Consider the following 23,949-nt stretch of genomic DNA (forward strand, 5'->3'; position numbering starts at 1 on the left):
CAAGAATCTTCTTCAAAGACTACAGAAGATGTCTTGAGTGAGGTACCAGCCGAGAAAGACGTTCCAGAGAAAGAGAAGAAGCCAGAAGAAAACCTTCGGCCACCGTTCTTTGAAGAGATTACAGAGAATCTTTACCTCAGTGAAAGGTGAGTTAGAAAACAGGAGATCTCAATTTGTATAATGTGAATTTTAAAATAAGGCACAGACGCAAGCTATTTTAAGGAAAGGAATGTAAAATATTTTGATTTGTGTATTTCAACTTATCCTTGATTACCATGAAGGGGAAGACAAAGCATACACAACATACAAAATGGTCTGAATAGTTTTTTTGGACAATAATGACATGAACTTATGCCATTACTTATGAAAAACCAAGAGGACTTATGATATAGCTACATAACATAATCTTTTCAATATACAGTAAAACACTTTATTCCTGAAAGCTATACGGTATATAGCACATTTTTTAACTGTAAACAGAGTTTAAATTTTGTTATTTTCTAAAATTTTGTCCCACAGGAAGAAGTCTAAGATGAGAAAAGACATCCGGCGCATGCTGTGTGAGTGTGTAACATCGGAGGAAGAACGGGATGCTGGGATAGCTGCATGTGGGGAGGACTGTCTGAACAGACTGCTCATGATAGAATGGTCAGTTCTCCTGACATACTGTTTACCTGTTTAGTTGTACTTATTATTATTGTTTTAGTTTTCTTTAGCCAGAGTAGCCCACCCAGTAATTAAACACTGCTTTGCAGTGGGGCCCTGGACACAGAACACATTGAAAACATACAACTAATACTAGACAATACTTGACAATACAAGACAAGACAATATCCGATCATTTGAGGTTTCATAGGTTTAGTAAACTAGTCTTGTCTTGCATGCTGTTGCTTGATCTGCAAAGAACTGTTAACTCCCTCTATACGTAACACACAGTACCTGAGTAAGTACAAGCTGCATAAGGCCAGACTGTAAGGTTTGAATCATGCACACCGGGATGGACCCTTAGCCTCAAAAACTGTGATGCGGTGTTAATAGACTAAGCTTAATGCCCCTCTATAGAAGTTAGAAGAGCAATTATAACTGCTGTACCTTACTCACACTTGTGTACATGTCTTCTCTATATAGCAACTGCTCTTCCTTACTGAAACATATGTCCATGTGGTTTGTTTCAGTGGTCCCCGGTGTCTATGTGGAGAATACTGCACCAACAAACGCTTCCAGAGGAAGGAGTGTTCCAGGGTCGAACCATTCAACTGTGGGGACAAGGGGTGGGGACTCAGGGCAGCTGAGGACATGATATCGTACGTTTGTAATCAAGATTCTGAATAAAGAAGAGATCTTTTTTTAGCTTATTCTACTGTATAGAACGCTAACATGAAAGTTCATGGGAGAATTGTGCTACTTTTCAACATTTTTCATTTCATTCTCTCTTGTGTTGGGAAATAGGTGAATTTTTTTCTGCTTCCCTTAAGAAGACATCTAAGTTACCAAATTCTTTAAAACTGTTGGTGGTAACTAATTTTGTAGCTTGGCAGTTAGTACCATCCAGTTTTTAGTTTTAGATCCCAACAGAAGTTGTATTCGTGAATAGTTTCATCAGGTTGGTAAGTCACTGGGTAAAGAGACTCTTTTTACACAACCAAGTCTTTTATTCAGCCGACGTTTCAGTGACCGTCTGTCACCTTCCTTGGGACAATTCTGACTGGTTCACATTGCACAGCAGCACAGGTGTTGCTGCTATAGATGCATCCCCATTCAGAATTGCCCTGAGGAAGGTGACAGACAGTTATCAAAATGTCAGCTGAATAAAAGACTTAGTTGTGTAAAAAGTGTCTCTTTACTCAGAAGTTATATTGTGTTGTAGGTATTGTGTTGTGTTTTAAGTCTTGTATTGTCCATTTGTTCCTATAGGAACCAGTTTGTGATGGAGTATGTGGGAGAAGTGCTGAACTTCAGCGAGTTCAAACAGAGAACTAAAGAGTACAACAGGCAGAAACAGCATCACTTCTACTTCATGGCACTCAAGAATGATGAGGTAAAGACAATTGAATTTAGTTTGTTAGTAATATATACATATATACAAGATGTGTAGGGATGGCTCAACGCAGCAGGGTCCTCGCCAGTTCAGTTTTGAACTGAGAGACCCCGCCTCCGCCACACCAGGCTCAAGTTCGTTCCAGTCTTTGATGGTACGAGGGAAGAACGAGACTTGTGGCCTCCAACTCAACAGAACCATTCCCAGAACTACCACTAGGATCTCAGGATTCTTTATCACTATTAAAATCAGCTGGAAAATCCACCCAGGAAATTGATTGAACCACAAACTTACTTTAAAATGCCACAAAAACCTCCTCTCCCCTTCTACTGAAAAATAAATGTGTTCACAGTTTGTGCTGTAGTACTTAGTATTTAAATCACACATTCCAAGAGTAAATTGATCGTTCTATGTTTGATACTGAATTTGTAGTCTTTACTGTATCTAAAATGTGATTTTTTTTCTTCAATTTTTCAGATTATCGATGCGACTAAGAAAGGCAACGTGTCCAGGTTCATCAACCATAGCTGTGATCCTAACTGTGAGACACAAAAGGTACAATCACCTGTAGTACCACACTTCTCATACTAGATAGGCTCAAAATACTCAACTAAAACTACAATTAGCAAAGGAAGTTTCCAGGTTGCTGGTAGAGATATTAATATGGGTACAAAAAACCTCATCCCTGGTATTAATATTATATATTGCAATCAAGCTTGTATTGTTTCGTCAAATATTACACAAAATTCCTGGTCCTTTACTTGCAGTGTTTAAAACCTGTATGTGTGTTTTGCACATTCACAGTGGACTGTGGATGGAGTCTTGTGTAAAACCTATTTTTGTGTTTTCCACGGTAGACTGTGAATGGGGTCTTGTGTAATACCTGTTTTTGTGTTTTCCACAGTGGGCTCAGGACTGTGAATGGAGTTTTGTGTAATACCTGTTTTGTTTTTCTACAGTGGACTGTGAATGGGGTTTTGCGGGTAGGTTTTTTCACCAGAAGACCCATATGTGAGGGGGAGGAGCTTACCTTTGACTACAAGTTCCAAAGATATGGGTAAGACCTTCTTTCACTATGTGTCCAGTATGGTTTCCAATTTTCACAAATAACTTGAAAGAAGCTTTGCTTTTTTAAAAGTCTGTTGTGTTGTCGATATTGCTTATTACCTTCGCCAAGAAGGTTATGTTTTCAGTAGCGTTTGTCTGTGTGTGGGTATGTGTGTTTGTGTGTGTGTGTGTGTGTGTGTGGTTTAGCAAGATAACTCGAGAAGCAGTAAATGGATTGGAATGAAACTTGGTAGGTGGGTAGGTCTTCATGAGACCTAGAAATGATTAGATTTTGGGCCCCCTGGCGGCTTTCCTAGGTACTGCAGCTGAACTTCCGGTTTTGATATCTCATGTTCTGGACATGCTAGGGTCACGAATTTTGGTTGGTAGATAGCTCTTGTGGTAGGGAAGAAGTAACGTGAGTTTGGGTCCCCTAGCGCCTTGTTCTGGAACTGCAGGAGCATTTGTTGAAAAAAATTTGAAGGACGATAACTCAAGAACCGGTTGACGTATTGTCGTGATTTTTGGTATGTAAGTAGTATAAGTGATGCTTGACATGATCAGATGGCAATTATGCAAATCAGGCGCTAATTTGCATAATTAATGAGGAAATTCTATAACTCTGCTTTGTTCGATAATAGAACTATGAAACACTTGTGACATCTACTTGAGAACGAGAAAAACATCTGAGGATATATATTATGTAAATGAGGACCTAATTTGCATAATTAATGGAAAATTCTTATAATTTCATAGTTGTAACTGCTGCACCCCGAATTTCATACTTGCCACATTTGGAAGTTAAGTGAAGGTGAACATCAACAAACATAATTTATTCAAATCATGACCTCATTTGCATAATTTATGAGGAAGTGCTAAAATAGCCTTTTTGTTATGATAAGGCTGTCATTGGATGAATATGATCAACTGACATAGTCCATGCAAATGAGGCTCTTATTTACAAAATCAATGATTAAAATTGTATAATTCGTCACCCGCAAGGGTTAACCTCATTTGGCGAAGGTATGAGATTGTGGAACTCTTGTTCCTACATGTTTGTTTTATTGACATAATTTTCATTTAGAGATCAATTGCAATTTTAAAGTGTTTAAATATATTAAAGAATCGTCAGCAGGGCACTGCATATTCTAGCTAAGACAGCCTTCTTCATTTCAGTATAAAGTTTCCAAATACTAGTACCAGCATAATTCAGACTCAGCTAAGTACTATTTTGAATAAAAATTTCAAAGATTTCAGTGGTAATTTCCTAGTTTCTCCCTTATAATGCTTTTCTGCTATTCTGTGTTTCCAGTAAGGAGGCCCAGAAGTGCTACTGTGGAGCTGCCAACTGTCGAGGTTACCTGGGGGGAAACAAAACTACTCCTGTCAGACAGAGGGCCAAGAAAAAAGTGGAGGACAACTTGGTAAGAATCACTAACGTCTTCAGCAATACTTATACCAGTAAAGACATGTCCATGCTGTATTTCTCAGCTCATATTGGTACAATGTAGGATAAAATACTGTGGAGTATTCTTACATGTTGGATTAGAATAGAAGTTTAACTTTCTTACTCAGTTGTTCAATTGTTCTTCAAGTCACACAAGGAAAACATATCATTTGTTTTTGCTCTGTTCCTTCTTTGTCTCCAAACAAAAAGATCAATGACCTAGACCAGACCTCTGTCACCAAGGTAACCGGTACTGTAGCAGGCACCTTGTGGTGTAGGGTTACGTTATGTAGCAGGACAGTTGGAGAGGCTGTTCACAATATACTAAGTATATGAATATGTTTGTGTAAGAATGAACAGAGTAGTTGTGAAAGTAAACATTATACAGTCAGCTACTGATTATTTCATAGCATCTATACCTTCAGATGTTCCTTCATTCATTCATTTATCCATCCATTCATTCATTCACTCCTTCCTTTTTTCTGTCCCAGTTGGATGAAGAGATAGACCAGATGGCAGAAACCTGTGAGGAGGGACTGACAGAGACAGAGCAGGTGCTCTACCTCTCCAGACTAATGGTACGGTCCGAGACCGTTCAGCAGAGGTTCACACTTCTCAACATTCTCCTGGTAAGACTCGTCTTTTCTTCCTGTTTTTCATATACAGATCCTTATCAGTATGGAATAGCTTAAACAGCAGCTAAGAGTAAGTTTAGGCAGCATCGGAGTTGATAGGCACATGTGATGTTTCTCTTTCTTCTAAAATCTGTTGTTTGATCTTTCCATAATTTTGCAAGTCTCTATGGTTGATCATCTTGTTCCTAAAGGCCACTAAAGACCCAGTCAAAATGGTAAACAGGCTCAGATTCCAGGGAAAATATAGAGAAAAGATGTGTGGCATAAAGACAAAGCATTCAACCAAGAGGTCCCGGGTTTGAATCCTGACATGTCACCGATCTTGTGCCCTTGGGAAACACAACTTTCTTCACCTTACTCAGGTGAAAATGAGTATGCCAGAATAATAATCATCATGATTGTGGGCATTAAAGGAAGAAGATAATAGTATGCTTCAGGAATGATCAGTGTTGTTTTTTGCAGGCCGCTAAGAACCAGTCGTGCCTGAAGGCCTGTGTCATATTTTGTAAATGTTCATTTTGTTACTGCCTTGTGTTATAACCTGATGCCTAGAAGGGAAATACATTGCAGAAGCCTAACTTACAGTAAACACAGTGTTTTTACTCAGTTTCTTCCTCCTCTTCTGTTCCAAACATTAACCTCTGACCTGGCCAATGACATGATTTGTTGATGTCTGTCACCGTGGTGACTGGTGTTGGGTTACATAATGTTGCAATTTCATCGTCTGCTCTACTCCTGTCACCATACATGTATGTGTCTGAGGGCAGACCATGTCTGAAGGTAAACATTATGCATTTGGTTTGCAAATGTTACTTCTCTAGTTAGTGATCTGTGTTGTTATTTGCAGGCCACTAAGAACCAGTCGTGCCTGAAGGCCTTCCTGCGGTACCACGGCCTGTCTCTCATCTGGAGCTGGATGGTCGACATGACGGACAGCTCCGCTCAACGGGACCTGCAAGTCAAGGTACGGTGTCAGACTTAGTAATGTTCAATTTGTTACTGCCTTGTGTTATAAGGCCTAGGAAAAAACACGTGTTCTGTTTCCTGTTCCAGCCCTGAAAAAATTAGCGTAGGTAGGTAGCGATTTTCTTCTTTTTTTAGACTTTGGCAATCTATAATGATCCAACAGTTGAACAAAGTAAATCTTGCATAAGGACACCTATACTTTCAATATCAATGCTGGAAAACTGATTGTACAACGTTTCCTCACTCAGATGTCAGATCATGGAGCTAGAAAAGATTTAATCAGCTCGAAGTATTGAAGGGGCCCACCCAAAAAAGTGTGGGCTAGGGTCGGCAGTTTTTTTCTACTGTCAGTTGAGAAACAGGAAACACAACATTTTTTCCTAGACCTAACCTGATTTTGATTATGATTCTAGCAGCCCTTCCACTGCTCAGGCTCCTAGAAGCTTGAGGCCAAGGTGGGATCGTGTGGTGTAACGGCGAAGCGTTTGGCTCGGAACCAAGGGGTCCCAGGCTCAAACCCTGCCTTGCCACCAATCTTGTGCCCTTGGGAAAGGCACTTTACATGACTTTACCGGATGGAGGCCTTGCAAACCCCATCTCGTATTAGCCACAAAAAATGCAGCAGAATCTAAAGCTAGTTGAAGGTAGCTACCTCAAAATTAAAGAAGAAGAAAGAAAGAAGGTTTCTGTAACCGATTACCCCCCCCCACACACACACACAGGTCCTGCACTGCCTGAGCCACCTCCCCATCACCAACCGCACCATCCTGGACGAGTCAAAGGTCATGGGCGTGGTGGAGCGCTGGGCCAAGCAGCTGGCCAATCAGCAGCCAGCGGACGCCGACACGGAATCCTCGAGCGGGGAGCCGCTGTCACGATCAGCTACGCCGCTCACGCTCAGTCTGGCCTACAGGAACAGCCCCTCGGAGGTAGGAATGAATGAATAAACTTTATTATCTCTCTGACTGAGGTTAGAGTGAAGGAACGAATTTAGGTTGGAGCTTCTGTGCATATGTCAGTATACATATGATATTATATACAGTATGTAGATAGCTGAATTAGTGTACTTTTGTTCATAACCATATTGTATGTATTTAACAACTCCAGGAAGATAAGCTATATGTACTATGTGAGTGAGTGATCACTCATTGCATTATAGGTAATAGAGTCAATAAAGTATCCAAGAATTTTTGTTTGACATACTTTCAACTTGTGCATTCTTACTCATGCAAGCAGATTTTGACAGAAAAGAAAGTTCAGACTGACCAGCAACTTAAACTGGAACTTATCTGAGCATGATTTCACCCTTAGGAAGTGTTAGAATGTGCCAATGATGGTTAGACATCCAGGTAATGAGATAAACAACAGTTATTATCATACTCTATTTTGTCCACTTTCTAGCATTGCCCTCACTCTTTTCTTTCTCGTTATTTCCTAAAGCTGCTGAAGTCAGAAAGCGAGAAGAACTCGGAAAGTGACAACGAGCGAACACCGGCGAAGCGGCGCCGAGTCCAACTCCTGGAAGACATGGAGAACATCAAAACCTCGGAAGACAAGGACGGAAACGACGTGAGTTGCTCCGCCCTGCCGGAAGAGACAGAAGAAAAGAAGCAGGAGGAGGAGGAGAAGATGGAGAGAATGACGGAGACGAGAAAGGAGGTCGCTGACACCAGTAGTGATGCCAAGAAAGGAGCAAAGGATTCTGGGGAGGGGGAGGAGGACTCTAATGACACACGAGAAGGTGAGATATCTTTAATTAATAATATCTATGTTTCCAAAATATAAAAACAAATTTGTATATTATAAACTATTAAGATGAAGGAATATAACCAGAATCTCTGTCCTTAGTTTTTTATGAAACCATGAGACAAAAATTTTAGACCCAGGTCCCAACAACCAACGTTACCATAGATAGCCCAAGAATCTCCTCAGAAATTTTTAGGGGAGACATACTCCCCAATTGGCTGATGAAAAATTAGGGAATTTTCATGGAATACTAAGAGAAAACCCTAAATTTTGGGGTGCTAGGATTTTGGGGAGAGAGGGAGCACCCTTGCTTCATTGCTTGGGGAGAGCCCTGTAGCCCATGCACAAGGTAGTTAGACTGTTGACTTTTAACCTCATTTCTTGACCTCTCACCCCCAGCGGAATCGGGCAGCAGCAGTGCAAAGCCTGCTGGGAATGGTGAAGAAGATGAGGAAAGTTCTGACTTGGAGAGCGAGCAGAGTCAGGAGCCAGAGCGGCCGGGTGGGATCGCCGAGATGGCCGCACAGCTGCTCGAGTCATGGAGCTCACTCAAGGTCACTACAAGTTATGAAAAGAACGTTTTAGTTAAAAGGCTGGGTGGGGCAACTTTATGTGGGGGACAGACCCGCCCAGCCCTGGCCCTTGGTTGGCTGCACAATAACAAGAGTAAGAGTTCAGATGGGAAATGTTTTGTAGTCTTTAGTGTCAGGGTTCAAGGTCAGGGTCAGGGGACAGAGTTCCATAGGTCACTTGGGTCAAAGAAGGGAATGGTCGAAAGTAGATGCTATGGTCTCAATTTTTCAACTGGCAGAAATTGCAAAGAACTACCAAGGTATCTATTTCAATCAGTTTTTGTGTATTGTTTTAGAGTGTTCGATACCATTTCAGGCACATTCAAGTGATTTATATATTCCCTAAGTTGTAGAAACATTATAATCATGTCTGTAATTTCAATCTTGAGTATTTCTATTGCCTTGTGGGATTTGACAATGTGAAATACCACCTTCTTGTTCCTCCAGGAAATCTACCGAATCCCCAAGAAAGAAAAAGAAAAGAGGGACTCTGACGTCGAATCTGAGCCAGACAACGAGAGAGACAGGGAAAGACGCGACCGGGAAAGAGACAGGGAGAAAGACAGAAGGAGAGATTTCAAGGAGGAGGAAAGAAGAGAGGAGCATCCATGGCGCATGTCTGCTAAGAAACGTCCCCTTGAAGAACCAGACAGTCACTCCACACCGATCAAGGCTCGCTGGAAGGAACTCAGGAAGAAACCACTAGACAGACCGAGGAGTCCACTGATCAAACTTAGCAAAGAGGAGAGGAGAAGGCTGTTTGAAAAGAAGGTACGGGTAGAAAATAAGTACTGTATGTTACATGTTAGTGTTATGAATGTACATTGTTAAAGGTACTATTGTCAGAAAAAGGAGCCTTTCTTATCAGTATATTACTTGGAAGTTAGCTATAGAATTTCAGATTCAAGCTCTGAAGGGAGATAGCATTAGCTAAGTTTATGATTAGGATTGGCTGATATTCTACTTTGTTTTTATTCTATATTATGCAGTTAACAGGTTTTTTTCTGTGCATCTAAATTATTAGGTCAAGTGCACTTTTGCACCTATTCCCAAAAAATATTTTTAGCCCTACAGAACCATGATCAATATCTCCTGCTATTGTAGGTTGTTGTGTACATGAATGTGTAGTTACTGTATGTTTCCATATTTGTGCATGTTCTTACCGTATCTTGTTTTATTGTAGATTCCCATGTATGTATGTGTAGTTACTGCGTGCACTTACTTTATGTTGTTACTGTACCTTATTGTAGACCTCCATATTTGTGTTTAGTTTCTATATCTCATCTTATTGTAGATTTCCATGTTTGTATGCGTTACGTAGCTACTCCATTTTACTTACTGTTTGTTGTTTTACTTTAGGTTGCAGAAGAAGAGGAGACCAAACAACGGGAACAGCAGGAGCTGTACATGCACCAGCTTCAGGCACTACAGGCCCTGGGCACGTACGACCCTAACATGGCGCAGGCTTTCCAACAGGTACAGTACTATCAAGTCTTCTGCCTTCCTCTTTGGCTAGAAATTTGCAGATTTTTTTTTCATTCTTCTATAGAATGTAAAATCTTGCTCCTTGTTTTCTGACTAGAAATTACTGTCATAATTGCAATTTCTTTCTTGTATGATTTTGTATACTACTTTTTTTTATATAGACTTTCTGTATAGTTTCTGTTCTTACTATAATGTTCCAGAACAGTTGCAATTATCTTTTTTTTTCATTATTCTATAATTTCATTAAACAAGAATCATGCTAAAAGCTTATGATACAGCATACACGTAAATGCCAATATTATTTCCTGATCTCTTTTATTGTCTTTTTTTACTTACTTAGCACTCGCACCAATTTTTAGAGACTTTCCTTTGTGATATTTTGTTGATAAAAGGTAGTAATCTTATCTTAGAGTCTCTTTCCTTTCTATGATTCTCCTTAATCCTGCTGTTCCTACATCACCTTGAGAAGGTGGGAGCAGGGCTCGAAATTCAGTTTTGGAATAGGTGCACTGGTACAATCAATCTAAAAAAAAATGGGTGCAGAGCTCCAAATTTGGATGCACTATTATTATAAATGTCAGTGTTCTCCCCAAGCAATGAAGCAAAGGTGCTCCTCCTCTCCCCAAAATCCTAGCAACTCTCCCAGAATGTTCAAATTTAGGGTTTTCTTAGTATTTCCCGATTAGGGAGCACCTCTCCCCTAAGAATTTCTGGGGAGGCTTTTGAAGGTGCACATGCACCCAGTATTTCGAGCCCTGTAGGAGCCATGCGTGTTTTTGTTTGTTTGGTTTGGTTTGTTCTGACGGTGGGTCCGTGGTTTGTTCCACGCTGAAGTATTGTTATGATCAGGACGGGGCGCCCATGTTTCCCGCCGGGCCGCAGCACCCACCACCTGATGTCGCCATGGAAACCAGTCATGTGATCCCGGGACAACCTGTGGACAACCTGCCTCAGTACCCACCTCAGGTAATCACTTTACCTTTTTCTGTTTCTCAATTTGTTATATTTACCTTCACGGTTTTTGCTCTGTTTCTTCTTCCTCTTCTTCTCCAAGCAAATAAGGTCAATGACCTGAACCATACATCTGTCACCATGGGTTTTTCTAGAAAAATTTAGCATGAGGATGCAGATCACTAGCATGGCGAGGAAGGAAAGCAAATTTTTAAAAGAGTAACACAGTTTGTAATGCTAGAATGCATTGTTATGATGCTTTTTTTAATATTATCACGGGAAGTAGATCATTTTGAGAAAGACTTCATGTTGTCACATGTGTACTAGTATGTAGCCACTTAGGGTTCAATCAGGCGTGTGGTTACGTGTTTGTAACGGTAACTCCCCGACTTGCGAGATCACGTTGTGAAGTGATTTGTCATTAATTATCCTGATGAAGATGACAGTGGTCGCTGAAAATTTGATCCCTGTACAATTGTGTGTTGGAATAAAGTTCAACGTTTTAATATATGATTACTACCAACCCAGATGAACTTTCATGATAATCTCTAATATTGTTTGTGTTGTGTTATTAGGAGTTCTTGGATGACAGTCTAGGAGCAGACCCTATGGACCAAATGCGGTTGGAGACCAGCCTGAATGTGTCGCACCTGTCAGGGCTAGAGGATCCAGGCACCCCCACCTCATCACTACCTACCACTCCTCAGCCTATTCCTGTACTACAAGTGAGAGAACAGTTATGTTTAGTAACCAAGGTGGTCTTGGGGTTAGAGTAACTTTTGTTGACTCAGAATTTAAAGGCTCTGGGTTCACATCTCATTCGTCTTCCACTGAACTCTCAGTTGTTGCCAAGGTCTTTGAATGATATTTTTTTTATCTATTCACATATATCTGAGTATCAGGCAAGAAGCACAATTGCTTATATAAAGCCTTCTACTCAAGAAAATAGATACAAATGAGTAAAGCACAATAACAAAATACATATTTTATTTACATAATTACAAAGTGGATAAAATAAAGATAAATGTAAACAAGACAAGTTGGTGATCTATCAATTACAAAAATCTGCCTGTACAATAAATAATGATCAATCAATCATCTTGTGTTTTATATGTTGCTGTAATTTTTGATATCAATGCCATTTAGGCTGCCACTATGAATAAATGTTATTACTCTGCTGCTCTGCTTTCAGTCCAATGTGCCAGTCCATCCCGTCACTAGCAGCCAGCCACCCCCCGCAGTGGTGGTACAGTCCGTGCCCTCTCCTCAGGTCAGCCACATGCAGCAGCCAGTGCAGGTAAAGAGCTCCGATTGGTCAACAACTAGCCAATCAGAATCAGCATTTTAAATTTGAATTGAAAGTTTTTGAGGTAGTGTGTATCTGTCATGAATGCACGGTGGACTGGTCACTGCAAGAATAAAATACATATTTGCGGAACAGTTTGCAGTATGTGGTCAACAATAACTTCAAATGATTCTTCTTTCTTGTATTCAATGTTCAATTTGTGGGGTCGTGTGGCACAACAGTAGAGTACTCGACTCGGAAGCAAGAGGTTCCGGGTTCGAGTCCTGACATGCCACCGATCTTGTGCCCTTGGGAAAGGCACTTTACACGACTTTCCTTGCTTAACTCAAGTGAAAATGAGTATTGTCTGTCCTGTATTTGTTTCTATGTGTGGGACACAACACCAGCAACAGCTGCCTGTGTCCCACGTATACTGTTCTGTTGCAATTTCAATAAATCAAATCATCATCAATTTCTCAGCCAAGGCAACAGCAAATCCCGGTAACACCCCAGCCACTCCCAACTGTCCCATCAGCACAACAACAACACTCAAAAACTGCAAGATATGTTTTCTAGCAATTCTTTCCAACTGACAAACAATTATAACGTTTTTCCTCACATTTATTCCTCAGCCAAGGCAACAACAAATCCCGGTGACACCACAGCCAGTTCCAACTGCACCAGTACAGCAACAGCTAACAAACAATAATGCTTTGACTTTGACTTTATTTGGATCCACATTTAGCTTTAGCATTTAGCTTGCTATTCTTCCAGTGGTCCATTACATAATAAAATACAACAATACAAAATTAGCAATTGCTATCAACTCTAAACCTTTCTTTCCTCACGTTCATTTTTTAGCCAAGGCAACAGCAAATCCCGGTGACACCCCAGCCACTCCCAAGTGCCCCACCACCAGCACAACAACAGCAGCAACCACAGTGGGAACAGGGCCAGCCAGTCAGCTACGTGGTCAACCAGCAACAGCAGCAGCCTCCTCCGTACGACATTCCACAGCCTCCCATCGTTCCACCTCACCAGATACCTCCTCCTCAACAACAGCAACAACAACAACAGAACATCGTGTATCAGCAGGTGGGTGGAGTACCTGGGTTCTCACCAGCATTTTTTCATAGCATAGGGGTCAGGGACAGTAGGACAACTTTCCATTGTACTTAACCCAGTGGGTATATATGTACAATATGGGTCTTTGTTCATTCACAAAAAAAATGTTTTAGGTTTCATAGCTCTAGAAATATCTGTATCTGTATAGCCGGTATAACCGCCCTTCGGCACAACACACCAGCTTCTGTATCTGTATAGCCGGTATAACCGCCCTTTGGCGTAACACACTAGCTTCGCAGGCACGCGGCGCGGCAGCAGCTGGTTACATTACAACGATCGACTCGTTACACCTAACCCTTGAACATCTAACTCTAGACATTATTTAAAGCTATCTAATGACAATGCTCCTACTGTACTTGGTGACAGCGAGTTCCACTATGCGATAGTTCTAGGAAAGAATGAATTCTTGAATGCCTCAATCCTTAGTTGATAATTCTGGTACTTGAAGGCATGGCTATTTCTTGTTCTCTTCAATAACGTGCATAATCTTTCCCCCAGCCGATGACGTACACAGTCCAGCCCACCTACGTGCAACCACAACCTCCACCTCGAGCCGTGCTACCTCAACCTCCACAGGTCAGTCGATGTTTGGTATTTTTGATTACATAATTAAACCTAGCAGACTCTATTATGGCATGCATAGTGCAGTCGTAACCAGCTCTGTTAGGTTAGGAGTCCGAATCCCAGCTGTGTGTCTATCAGCTACTGTGAGAGGCTTGCAGTCCTCTGGACAGGATGCCAAGCCGTGGTCCACTGTTCATTGTGCTTGTTGAAATGTTATTTTCATGTTGAAAAGTATTAGGAGAGTTCCCCAGTACAGTGAACCTGTATAGTCTGTACATGGGGTCTGTCTTCCCTGTCATGACTAGTGGAAGAGTAGCTTAACTGTTAATTCAGCTCATCAGAGCAACCTTTTTTGAGCAGCCTTTTAGTGAGGATTACTAGTCAGAGCTACCAAACTGATCAGATTTAAGACTGAACCCTTTTATTTTCTCTCCTGTGTAGGTTCAGTACATCCAGCCTGGCCCCGGAGAGAGCCAGTTCTACCCCCAACCTCAGGGTGTGATGATCCAGCCAACATACTCCCAGTCAGGACTGGTACATACTCAGGTCATGCAGCCTATACAACAGGTTTGTTTGTTTGTTTGTTTTAGGATCTCTGTTAGTCTAACAATCAATTTAACACTATTCTTCCTGGAGTCTGCTCCAATACACTACAGTTCTAAAGGAACATTTTCTCACCAAATCTTACAAGGAAAGCTACCCAGCAGTTCCTTTTATGTTTACTGAAGGAAAACATTTTGTTTTTGCTCAGTTTCTTCTTCCTCTTCTTCTCTAAACAGTGACTTCAATGACCTGAACCAATGTTGTGTCTGTTACCTTGTTAACTAGTATTGGGTTATATTATGTTGCAATTTTATAGCAGGAGGGATTTAGACTCCTGTCTGACCATATATATGAATGTGTTTGAGTAAGAATTAACAGAGCATACCATATGCGAAGGTAAACATACATGTGTACACATGTATGCATTTGCCTTGCAAATATTACCTCTCTAGTTGTAACTGTTTTTACCTCCTTTCTGTGGATTTTGCAGCAAGCCGTGATGGTGACACCACAGCCAGTGGTGATGCAGCCGCCCGACATTCCATCCCCTCCCAAACCTCGCATGCTGAGACTTCCTCCCAACTGGAGGGCAGCCAGGGACCAGGAGGGCAAGGTCTACTACTACCACGCTGTTACAAGGTACAGTAAAACTATTTATTTTCACAGGTAGAAGGGAAACAATGTTTTTGTGGAATTTTGAGCACGTATGGTCCAGTATGGTAAACCTATTTTTTTACAGGTAGAAGGGATACAAGATTGTTGGGGAAAAAAAGCAAAATGCCTAGCTTTCAAATATACTAAGGGATGACAAATGTTAGGACACAAATTGAATGGGAGAACACAGGGTAACAACCAACAAGTCTTTTATTCATCATGAAAACAGCAATAAATCAGTGGAACAGCAGCATCTTCCCTTATCCCACTGTCACGACTCTTTGGTCATAGTTACAGGAAGCGTTTTTTTCTGGGAACAGGCCAAAATCAACGCAGGCATGAACGTCATCCATAACAATTCCTTGGTGTGGCTTTAACTGTATTTCCTCACTGTTGCCAGACAAACCCAGTGGGATCCTCTGTTATACAAAGATCTCCAGTCTCATATGTATTGTGTACTGTAGGAATGTCTTTAATGTTAATTGTATTTCCTGACTGTCCACCAGACAAACCCAGTGGGACCCCCCGTCGTGGGACGGTAATGAACCAGAGTTGGGAGGAGACGAGGCAGACATGGACCTGGGAACTCCAACTCACGACGATCATCATAAGGTAACTACTTCTCTTAGTGAACTTTTGTTTCAACACAAAAAGTAGATGTTCTCACCTAGAGCTTTCGACCAGTCACTGTGGTCTTCCTCAGTAGACTGACCCAATGAGTCAAAAGCCATAGTTCAATCGACCAAAAATTTATGGTGAGTTCTTTTCTTGTGTTGGAACAAAGCTTGAACTCTATAACTTCTCTTAGTGTTCAAATGTTAGCTTAGAGCCCAGTCCTACGATCACAAAGTGTGGATATTCCTTGTGCAAGTGTCTCCAGCTGTCCTTGTATTGAAAAAGGCTGTCTTAGAGCCAAGTGGTATAAAGTAGGTGCCTATTTCTTTTCATAGCCATTGTCTTACTATACAAGTTCTGTAGGAACTTGCCAGAAGACATGTATAATTAATGACTGGTTTTGTCTGTTTCTGCCCAGGGCAAGAGAAAACCGACCAAGGCAGATGCGGACACGTCTTGCGAGACAGCACGGAAATGTAAAGATGTCTTCAGGAAAAAGGTAAGTAATTATCAAATCCTTAAACATCTGTAATTTGCTGTAATATGAGTCAAAAGGCTAGTGGTGTTATGAGGATAGCTTCTTCATTTAAACCTGTTACCTTTCTAGTTTGTGTTTGATTTTCTACCAGTTCCTTCCTTGTTTGTTGATTGTATTTATGTATTGTAGATGGCGACCTTTGTGGTGTCCATCCTGAACCCTTACCGGAAGCCTGACTGTAAGCATGGTCGCATCACGTCTACAGAAGACTTCAAACACTTGGCTAGAAAGGTAGTCGTCTTGTCTTTAACATTACATAATGAAGTTAATTGTACAACAATTTTACAAGGTATAACATATGACATCTACTGCTATATAATAACAAACATACTATCAGACTAATCTGCCTTGCAAAAACAAATGTTATATAGTATAAGAATGTGCTTTTGTGGAATTCCTAGCATTTAAGAATAACAAAGGCGATGTTATCAGTTTGAAATCTAGGTACTTAGTATTGGAAGTGTAGCTTTTGGGTCTTTTATCCTTATAAATGGGCCTTGAGAGTCAATGAAACTAAACCCAAGCCTTGTGAACAGTCTATCCCTTGAAAACACTGTTTGATCAAACTTTGCTAATTTTGTTCATATGGCTGTTCATAGCTATACACTCACACACTAAATAGGAACAAGTTGTTACTTTGGACCCACTCAAAGATTATATTTTTTGCATAACCCTTTGTTAAGATGTTAATTGTGACAATTTTTTTCCTTGCAGTTAACACACGGGATCATGAACAAGGAACTGAAACATTGCCGGCACGTGGAGGACTTGGAAGTCAACGAAAACGTCAAGAGCAAGGCTCGGGAATACGTCCGCAAATACATGAGCAAGTTCGACGGCCTGTATCAGTCTTCGCCACGTGAGGAAGTTTAAAACATAAAAATCGGACAAATTGTACAAATATTACCAGTGAAATGTTGATACTGTGTATCAAGGTGGACTCAAAAGTACTCACAGTAACTCTTTATTTGTCCGAAACAATTCTAGGGACATGTCAGAGACAGCAGTGTCCAACTTACTGTGGTCACAAGTGTAAAATAGTTGTAGCTCAAACGCACTGGTTTTTTATGTATACATATAGAGCAGAAAACATCAGGAAATAATTGTGAAAAGAACTTGGTGCTTTTTCTCTGAGAGTCATTCTTAGGGCATTCTTGTAATGTAAGTCTACTGTACATACTATTAACCTTGCTGTGACACCTGTTTTTGAAGTGGAATAGTCCAAAACGTGGTAAACTAATGTAGTTGCAGGATCTAATACTTTGAAAATAGGGGTGCAAACTCATATTTGATGATAAATTTGGTGCTCATGTACACAATGTACAGTATATTTTATCAGACTGGGGGTTGACATAGTAGGTTAAGGTTTGAACACCCCCCTTAACTAATAGCGCGGTCCAAAACCGAACATGTAGTGACCAAAGAAGCCAGAATATTTCTACACAACATCTTTCCTTTTTTTTTACCTAAAGTTTAGTTGATTCCTGTAGTTTTTTTTAAATGTTTAGTTTTGTAAATGTTTTAAAGAATGACAGGTTCCAGGGAATAATTACAGCGTTGTCGGAAAAATAATCTGTAAATGTGTGTTTTAGCGCATGTATAATGATACATTGTAGTGTTGAATTTGTCTTAATAATGAAACAGTATCAGAACACAGGTTGTATGAATTTAATGCAGTGCAGTTCTCCCGAAAAAGCTGCGCATTTTGTACTTTTTGTAGGGAATTTTATTCAATGTTAGTACAATACAATACAGTGGAACGGTTAAGCCCTACACAGCCATAACAAACACAGGTCTCTGTTGTATTATGTCTCTGTGGTGGTCGTCTTTCTTACAGGCTAACTGAATTTATATTTCATCTGGTTGGTGTTTCAATGGTTAACTTCTTACTCGAGAGAACCATTCCCTGAACTACCAATAGGAGCTTCTTTCTCACTATGAAAATCAGTCCAATAGGAGCTAGTCAGGATTTTTTACCATTTTGAAAATCAGTCCAATAGGAGATCAGAATTCTTTACCATTATGAAAGTCAGTCCAATAGGAGCTCAAGATTCTTTCTCACTATGAAAATCAGTCCAATAGGAGCTCAGGATTCTTTGTCACTATGAAAATCAGTCCAATAGGAGCTCAGGATTCCACATAACCAGTCATAACAACCTCCAAGACTTAGAATGGTAACAGAATGTTCTCAGTCTTACAATAATTGTTCCATGTCAGTGCATATGCATAGATATTAAGATATTCCAAATTCTCCTGACTTAGAGGCATTGGTCATCAACTTAGATATCTGACCAGTGGAAAGGCTGCTGGAAGCTTGATATGTAGTCAGGGACCAGGCTTAGCATTCTATACGAATCAAATAGAATTTGAGTCAAAGTTGACCTCTGGACACGCCCCAAACACTGCTAACCTATTCCCAACCACTATGGCTAAACCTCCCGTCCACACCCAAATGCTTTTAACATTTTGAAACATTTGGTGGGTGTAGCCAAACAGTAACCAACCTCACCGAACACAAGCCAACCTTGCTCCCAACCTACCTAACAATGGTTGGGGGAGTTTGACAGTGTTCTGTAGGCCACATTCAAGATTCAACTATGTGTGACGGGGGCTTAAGCTAAACGAACTGATTCCAAGCATAATCTCCAAGCGGATCATACGGTGGCAAAGCAGTACCCATTGGCCAGAGGAGTGTTCACTAGCCGCCAAAGATCTGCCAGTACTCGCACAGGGAGGAGCACTTCTTTTCAAAAATGGTGTTGCTGCCCCTCCTTGTGCCTTCTGTGGCTTATGGACACTCCTCTAGCCAATGGATACTGCCTTTCCACCGTATGATCTGCTTGGAGATTAGATTCCAGGTCAGTTTTCACCCCTTCCAACACATGTTGGGGAAGCTCTCAGTGTGGGTCGAAGCCGATGACGATAGTTTCCAGCACAAAGATGATGAACTTCTGGTAGATGTCCTGGTACTTCCGTGTGAACCTGTCCTCCATAACTGTGCCTACAGCTGCCAGGAATGGGCCCTCCAGCTTCTGTACATAAAGGTATGGGGTTGAGGCATCCAAAATATATCTGGATGAGGAAATCTGACATAGACACCATTTCTCGGCACATTTTCGTCATCATTTCATACTTGAAACGTTTTAAATAGTCCCAGAACAAGCTGGGAGGCATATCTTGTGTTTTTTTGTGACCACCAATTAATAACCAGAAACAGTCTGAGGTCAAGCAAGCATTTTCCTTCTGCTTGGAGAAGAAAAAAGAAGAACTTTATTGTACAATAATTGTACCGGTATGGCAGCATGTACATAATACATATAGTTGGTATTGCTAACATTTATCTAACAGTTCTAAGAAGCTACCTTTTTTTATAGATAACAATAAAGACACTCTAACTATATTACTCCAGCCCTAATGATAATAACTTACCCAGAGGTCCTCCGGCAGTATGATGGGGTTGGTCATGTCAGCGTGCATCTGTCCTAGCTTCTTAAGCTCAGGGATTAGATAGTCTGGGTCATCCAGGGAGTCTGGGGGAGAAAAGTTGTCAGACTCTTAGTAAAACGTTAAACTTTATTCCAACACACAGTTTACACAGAGGCCAAATTGTGAAGTGATTGGTCAATGATTATCCTGATGAAGGTGACAGTGGTCGCTGAAAATTTGATCTGTGTACAATTTGTGTGTTGGAATAAAGTTCAACGTTTTACTATGATTACTACCAACACAGATGAACTTCCATGATAATTGTCAGACTCTTATTACCTCTGCAAAAAACAGGGTCTAAGACAGCAACAATAGCTGGAATACAAATGTAGGTGGCAGAAGAAGTTGATGAGCTAAGCACTTTGATATGGTAAGGGATACGAAATATTCCTGGGATGTTTGTAACCTATGTCTCATTGATTTCTCGAAAAGGTATCTGTTCTTCTTCTTCCTATTCTGTACAAACCTCAATTGGTTGAGGGCTCCAGCACAGTGGGGGTGGGGGTATTGAATGGGGTGGTCGCTCGTACAAGTTTTGTGTGTGTATGTTGTGGTATACCGGTATAGCCGCCCCTCAGCTTAACACACCAGCTTCGCAGGCACGCGGCGTGGCGGCAGCTAGCTATATCACACCAAATGACCTGTTACACCTAATCTTTGCACATTTAATTGCAGGAGTTGTTTAACGCTTTCTAGTGATGATGCACCAACTTTAATGATAAGAATGTCTTGAAATCGCACGACAAACTGCAGTACAAGACCCTTACCTACTACATGGTCCATCGCGCTCAGGATCCGTACTGACAACTTCTGTAGGTACGGACTGCTCCGCATTTCATCCTCCGTCAACTGCCGCAGCTGTGGCCACTTGTCTTTGATCTCAGGACTGCATCGAAAGAGGCTACAGAAGATCATATATAACCAGTTAAGAGTTAGGCCATGTTGATTTGATTATATGGATGACATCCGCGCGCGCATGAATTTTCGGCCGTTTCCCAAAAAAAAAAGTTTTCAATCATACTGTAAATCATACAATCAACAGTTACAAAATGAGCAAATATATACCGTAAGGTACAAAAAAATATTTGAAAATGATACCATTGTCGTAGAATGACAAAATTAAATGAAAAGGACGAAAATGTGAAGAAATTGATTTGGAGTGTAGATTATTCGCCATACCATACTCTGTGTCATTTGTTCAACCTTCATGACCATGTAGATTTCATGATGAAAGCAACTTTTTTTTTTGCAAAACTTTTTTTTATTCGCACGCTCGCATCAGTTTTGGGGTCCCCAGAGGATGTCATCCATATAATCAAATCAACATGGCCTTAGCTTTGAGTTTGAGTTTTATTTAGATCCACAATTAGCCTCATAAGAGGCTATTCTTCCTGTGGTCTACACGTTCATATTTACATACATATATTACAAACGTACAAAAACTTTACAAAACTAACAGTACATGGCAAAATTTACACAATTCCTTAAATACACTATTTACAATCCAGTACTTAGCTGTAGTCTAGCCGGTATCTCTTTCATTGGCCTCCCTCCCTGCCGAAACTTCTACTTAGAGAATATCCGAAAGTATCAGAAGGTCCTTATACATAAGCAAGTGCAATCTAGATCAACAGAAACCATGACTTATACTGCCGCAAAAAACGGGATGATGCTGTTCCTTTACAAGTCAAGTTTGTCCTCTTTCAGTAGAACGAGTACCGAGGTTGTTTAACAAACAAAAAGCGAACAGCCTATCTCCCATGGATCGTTGTACGGCGCTTCTAGATACGCACACTGACCATGCCGTATGGTCCTGTCCTTGGTGCTGAACGCCATCCACCCCCCTCCCCACGCACAAAATAACAAGTGCGTTTCGTGAAAAATCACGCTTCTATCGACTACCGTAAAAGGATATCTCGGCGATACCACACTTGCTGCATCCAAGCACTTAGATTTTGCGACAATTTCATGGCAAGGGTACCGAAGTAACGGGTTCCTCACTGGCCGCCCAGTGCGGAACTCGCGGGGAAACTTGGCGTCGGCACTTTGGGCCCTGTGCGGAAGAAAGCACCCTGGAAGCCAAACTCGTTTTCCGGGCCGCAAGAGCCCTTCGCCCGCTGGTGTAAATTACCGCTACGAGGGAGTCTAGCCCGGGGGGGGGGGGTTGGCTGGCCCTCTGGCTCAACTCCCCCCGTAGCTTTAATTTAGATAGGCGGGCGAAGGGCTCTTGGCTGCCGAAGGAAAACGGCCAACGGCCCGATACTAGCTTGGCGCCCAGGGTAGGAAGAAAGGCGACTCAAGTTTGAGATCGATATCGATCAAATGCAAAACAAAGTAACTAATTATAACACTTACTTGATAAACATGGCCATAGCCGCTGTATCCTCGTTCCTTGCCACGGTTTTCCACGACTTCTGCAGGAAGAACTTTTCCCTGGGGTGCAGTCTCAGCCGCGGGTCCAGAGGCTTGGGGGAGTCCGGCGGCGGGAGCGGGGCGCCTTTCTTCCGCCGGGCGCTTTGCTTGGATGTTCCGCTGCCCATCTCCGGCTGCCTTCCGTGGGGTCTCAGCCTATCTTTGTAAAATCATATACCAGATTTCCTAATTGATTACGAAAATAGTATCATGCAGATTTTCTAGACTTATTTCACATTTTTAATGAATAGTCTCTTGTCTAAGTTTCTGCCAAATTTCATGCTATTTCGTTGCTTCAAACTGGAGATATTCTTGATTTCCCCTGGCTGCAATGTGTTATCTGTATTGCCCCTGTTAAGTTCTCGGGACTCTGGGATGTTAAGGCCTGGTCATCTCCGGCTGCCTTCTGGGTCTGAAGGCAGCAATTTCAGGATCGCTGAACAAAAATCTGGCTGATATTGATATTTAGTGCGATTTCATAGCACATTCTTGGCATTTTAAGCGTTTAAAGTACTAGTAGCCCCCCCCCCAAAAAAAAACTGAATAAAAAGTGAATGATTTAATGAATGAATGAAGCTTTGTGAACATGCTTTGCGTTGTATGTACCCTACCCGTATGCGCCCTGCACATATGCTTATATTACACCAGAAGCACACAATAAATTATACATATATCAATAGAAAGAGGTACAAATTCACACAATATAGAACAAAACTACGATGATAGATACTATACAATACAATACAGGCGTGCAGAATTATCAAAGAATCCGTACTTACTTTTGATCCGGTTTGACCTCTGACAGATAGATCGCAAAAGTCGCCGAGATTATCAAATAAGTCAGTTGAAGGTCTTTCGTTTGGATGGATATTTTCGTCTTATAAGTTTATGCCCAAAAGCAAGCCAGCTATATATTTGCAGTCGACAATGAGAGATGAACAATGATGTCCGTCGTTTGAGTAGGTTGGACGGAAAGAGGATTTTGCTTGTGATCAATATTTAAAAGAACCGGCATGGACAGAATCCGGATTTTTTGGCGGCTGCTTTTTTCATTGATCTTCAAAGGCAAAGAGCTTAAAATCTTTATTATTTAGAACTGACCCACATTGCTAAACTTGTCGGAATGAGGGATGTGGCGTGGGTTTGTTTGCTTTTCTCGCATAACCAGTATAACATGGCCAATTTTGTGCATGTATGCAATAATAACAAGCATATTCTCACCCCTTAGTGTATAACTGTCAGCAATCCTCTTTCAGTAGAACGAGTACGGGGGTTGTTTCGTTTAGAAACAAAAAAACGAACAGCCTATCGTCCATGGATGGTTGTGCTGCGCTTCTAGATACGCACACTGACCATATCGTATGGCCCTGTCCTTGGTGCTGAACGCCATCCGTCCCCTTCCCACACGCATATAACAAGCGCGTTTCCTGAAAAAAGCGCGATTCTTTCGACTACCGCAAAAAGAATACTAGTTTCTCGGCGATACCACACTTGCTACATCTAAGCACTTACATTTTGCGACACTTTCATGTCAATTGCGACATATATCAGTTCATTTTATAACAGTTTAGGCCATGTTGATTTGATTATATGGATGACATCCGCGCGCGCATGAATTTTCGGCCGTTTCCAAAAAAAAAAGTTTTCAACCATACTGTAAATCGTACAAAACAGTTGCAAAATGAGCAAAAATATACCGTAAGTTACAAAAAAATAAGTAAAAACTATAGCAATGTCGTAGAATGCCAAAATCAAACGAAAAAAGACGAAATTGTAAGGAAATGAACTTGAAGATTAGATTATTCGCCAAACCATATTCTGTCCCATTTGTTCAACCCTT

At 41.1% G+C, this 23,949-nt stretch overlaps 3 protein-coding genes across 3 annotated transcripts in view; 2 read left to right on the top strand and 1 right to left on the bottom strand.

Annotated features, from left to right (window-relative positions):
- LOC109461664 (probable histone-lysine N-methyltransferase CG1716) overlaps positions 1-11,663 on the top strand; it is a 25,105-nt gene extending 13,442 nt beyond the window's left edge. The window contains exons 6-21 of the mRNA XM_019758045.1: positions 29-146; positions 520-648; positions 1,176-1,304; positions 1,915-2,038; positions 2,516-2,593; positions 2,998-3,095; positions 4,398-4,509; positions 5,024-5,161; positions 6,015-6,131; positions 6,856-7,062; positions 7,574-7,874; positions 8,279-8,433; positions 8,899-9,222; positions 9,811-9,927; positions 10,786-10,902; positions 11,463-11,663. Coding sequence (XP_019613604.1) covers positions 29-146; positions 520-648; positions 1,176-1,304; positions 1,915-2,038; positions 2,516-2,593; positions 2,998-3,095; positions 4,398-4,509; positions 5,024-5,161; positions 6,015-6,131; positions 6,856-7,062; positions 7,574-7,874; positions 8,279-8,433; positions 8,899-9,222; positions 9,811-9,927; positions 10,786-10,902; positions 11,463-11,663 — 2,465 coding nt within the window. The remainder of the gene's footprint in view (positions 1-28; positions 147-519; positions 649-1,175; positions 1,305-1,914; positions 2,039-2,515; positions 2,594-2,997; positions 3,096-4,397; positions 4,510-5,023; positions 5,162-6,014; positions 6,132-6,855; positions 7,063-7,573; positions 7,875-8,278; positions 8,434-8,898; positions 9,223-9,810; positions 9,928-10,785; positions 10,903-11,462) is intronic.
- Positions 11,664-12,073: 410 nt separating this feature from the next.
- On the top strand, positions 12,074-18,001 carry LOC109461717 (histone-lysine N-methyltransferase SETD2-like). Its single transcript, XM_019758106.1, has 9 exons — positions 12,074-12,184; positions 13,034-13,267; positions 13,796-13,873; positions 14,303-14,428; positions 14,895-15,043; positions 15,565-15,670; positions 16,092-16,172; positions 16,341-16,442; positions 16,926-18,001. The coding sequence occupies exons 1-9, from the start codon at positions 12,167-12,169 to the stop codon at positions 17,082-17,084; spliced, it is 1,053 nt and encodes a 350-aa protein (XP_019613665.1). The 5' UTR covers positions 12,074-12,166; the 3' UTR covers positions 17,085-18,001.
- Positions 18,002-19,108: 1,107 nt separating this feature from the next.
- On the bottom strand, positions 19,109-22,982 carry LOC109461665 (globin-1-like). The gene is made up of 5 exons (XM_019758046.1): positions 22,889-22,982; positions 22,053-22,269; positions 20,465-20,598; positions 19,641-19,741; positions 19,109-19,243 (listed from the first exon to the last, which is right to left on the bottom strand). The coding sequence occupies exons 2-5, from the start codon at positions 22,235-22,237 to the stop codon at positions 19,109-19,111; spliced, it is 555 nt and encodes a 184-aa protein (XP_019613605.1). The 5' UTR covers positions 22,238-22,269; positions 22,889-22,982.
- Between the last annotated feature and the right edge of the window lie 967 nt (positions 22,983-23,949).

This window comes from Branchiostoma belcheri, unplaced genomic scaffold (genome assembly GCF_001625305.1).
Source record: "Branchiostoma belcheri isolate BF01 breed outbred unplaced genomic scaffold, Haploidv18h27 scaffold95, whole genome shotgun sequence".
Lineage (NCBI taxonomy): Eukaryota > Metazoa > Chordata > Leptocardii > Amphioxiformes > Branchiostomatidae > Branchiostoma > Branchiostoma belcheri.

Coding starts and splice junctions, on each gene's coding strand:
- LOC109461717 (XM_019758106.1), top strand. Junction 15,044..15,564: donor TACTACCACGCTGTTACAAG/GTACAGTAAAAC, acceptor ACTGTCCACCAG/ACAAACCCAGTGGGACCCCC. Junction 16,173..16,340: donor AAGATGTCTTCAGGAAAAAG/GTAAGTAATTAT, acceptor TATGTATTGTAG/ATGGCGACCTTTGTGGTGTC.
- LOC109461665 (XM_019758046.1), bottom strand. CDS start 22,237: ATGGGCAGCGGAACATCCAAGCAAAGCGCCCGGCGGAAGAAAGGCGCC. Junction 19,742..20,464: donor CGCGATGGACCATGTAGTAG/GTAAGGGTCTTG, acceptor TTTCTCCCCCAG/ACTCCCTGGATGACCCAGAC. Junction 19,244..19,640: donor TACTGCCGGAGGACCTCTGG/GTAAGTTATTAT, acceptor CTTTATGTACAG/AAGCTGGAGGGCCCATTCCT.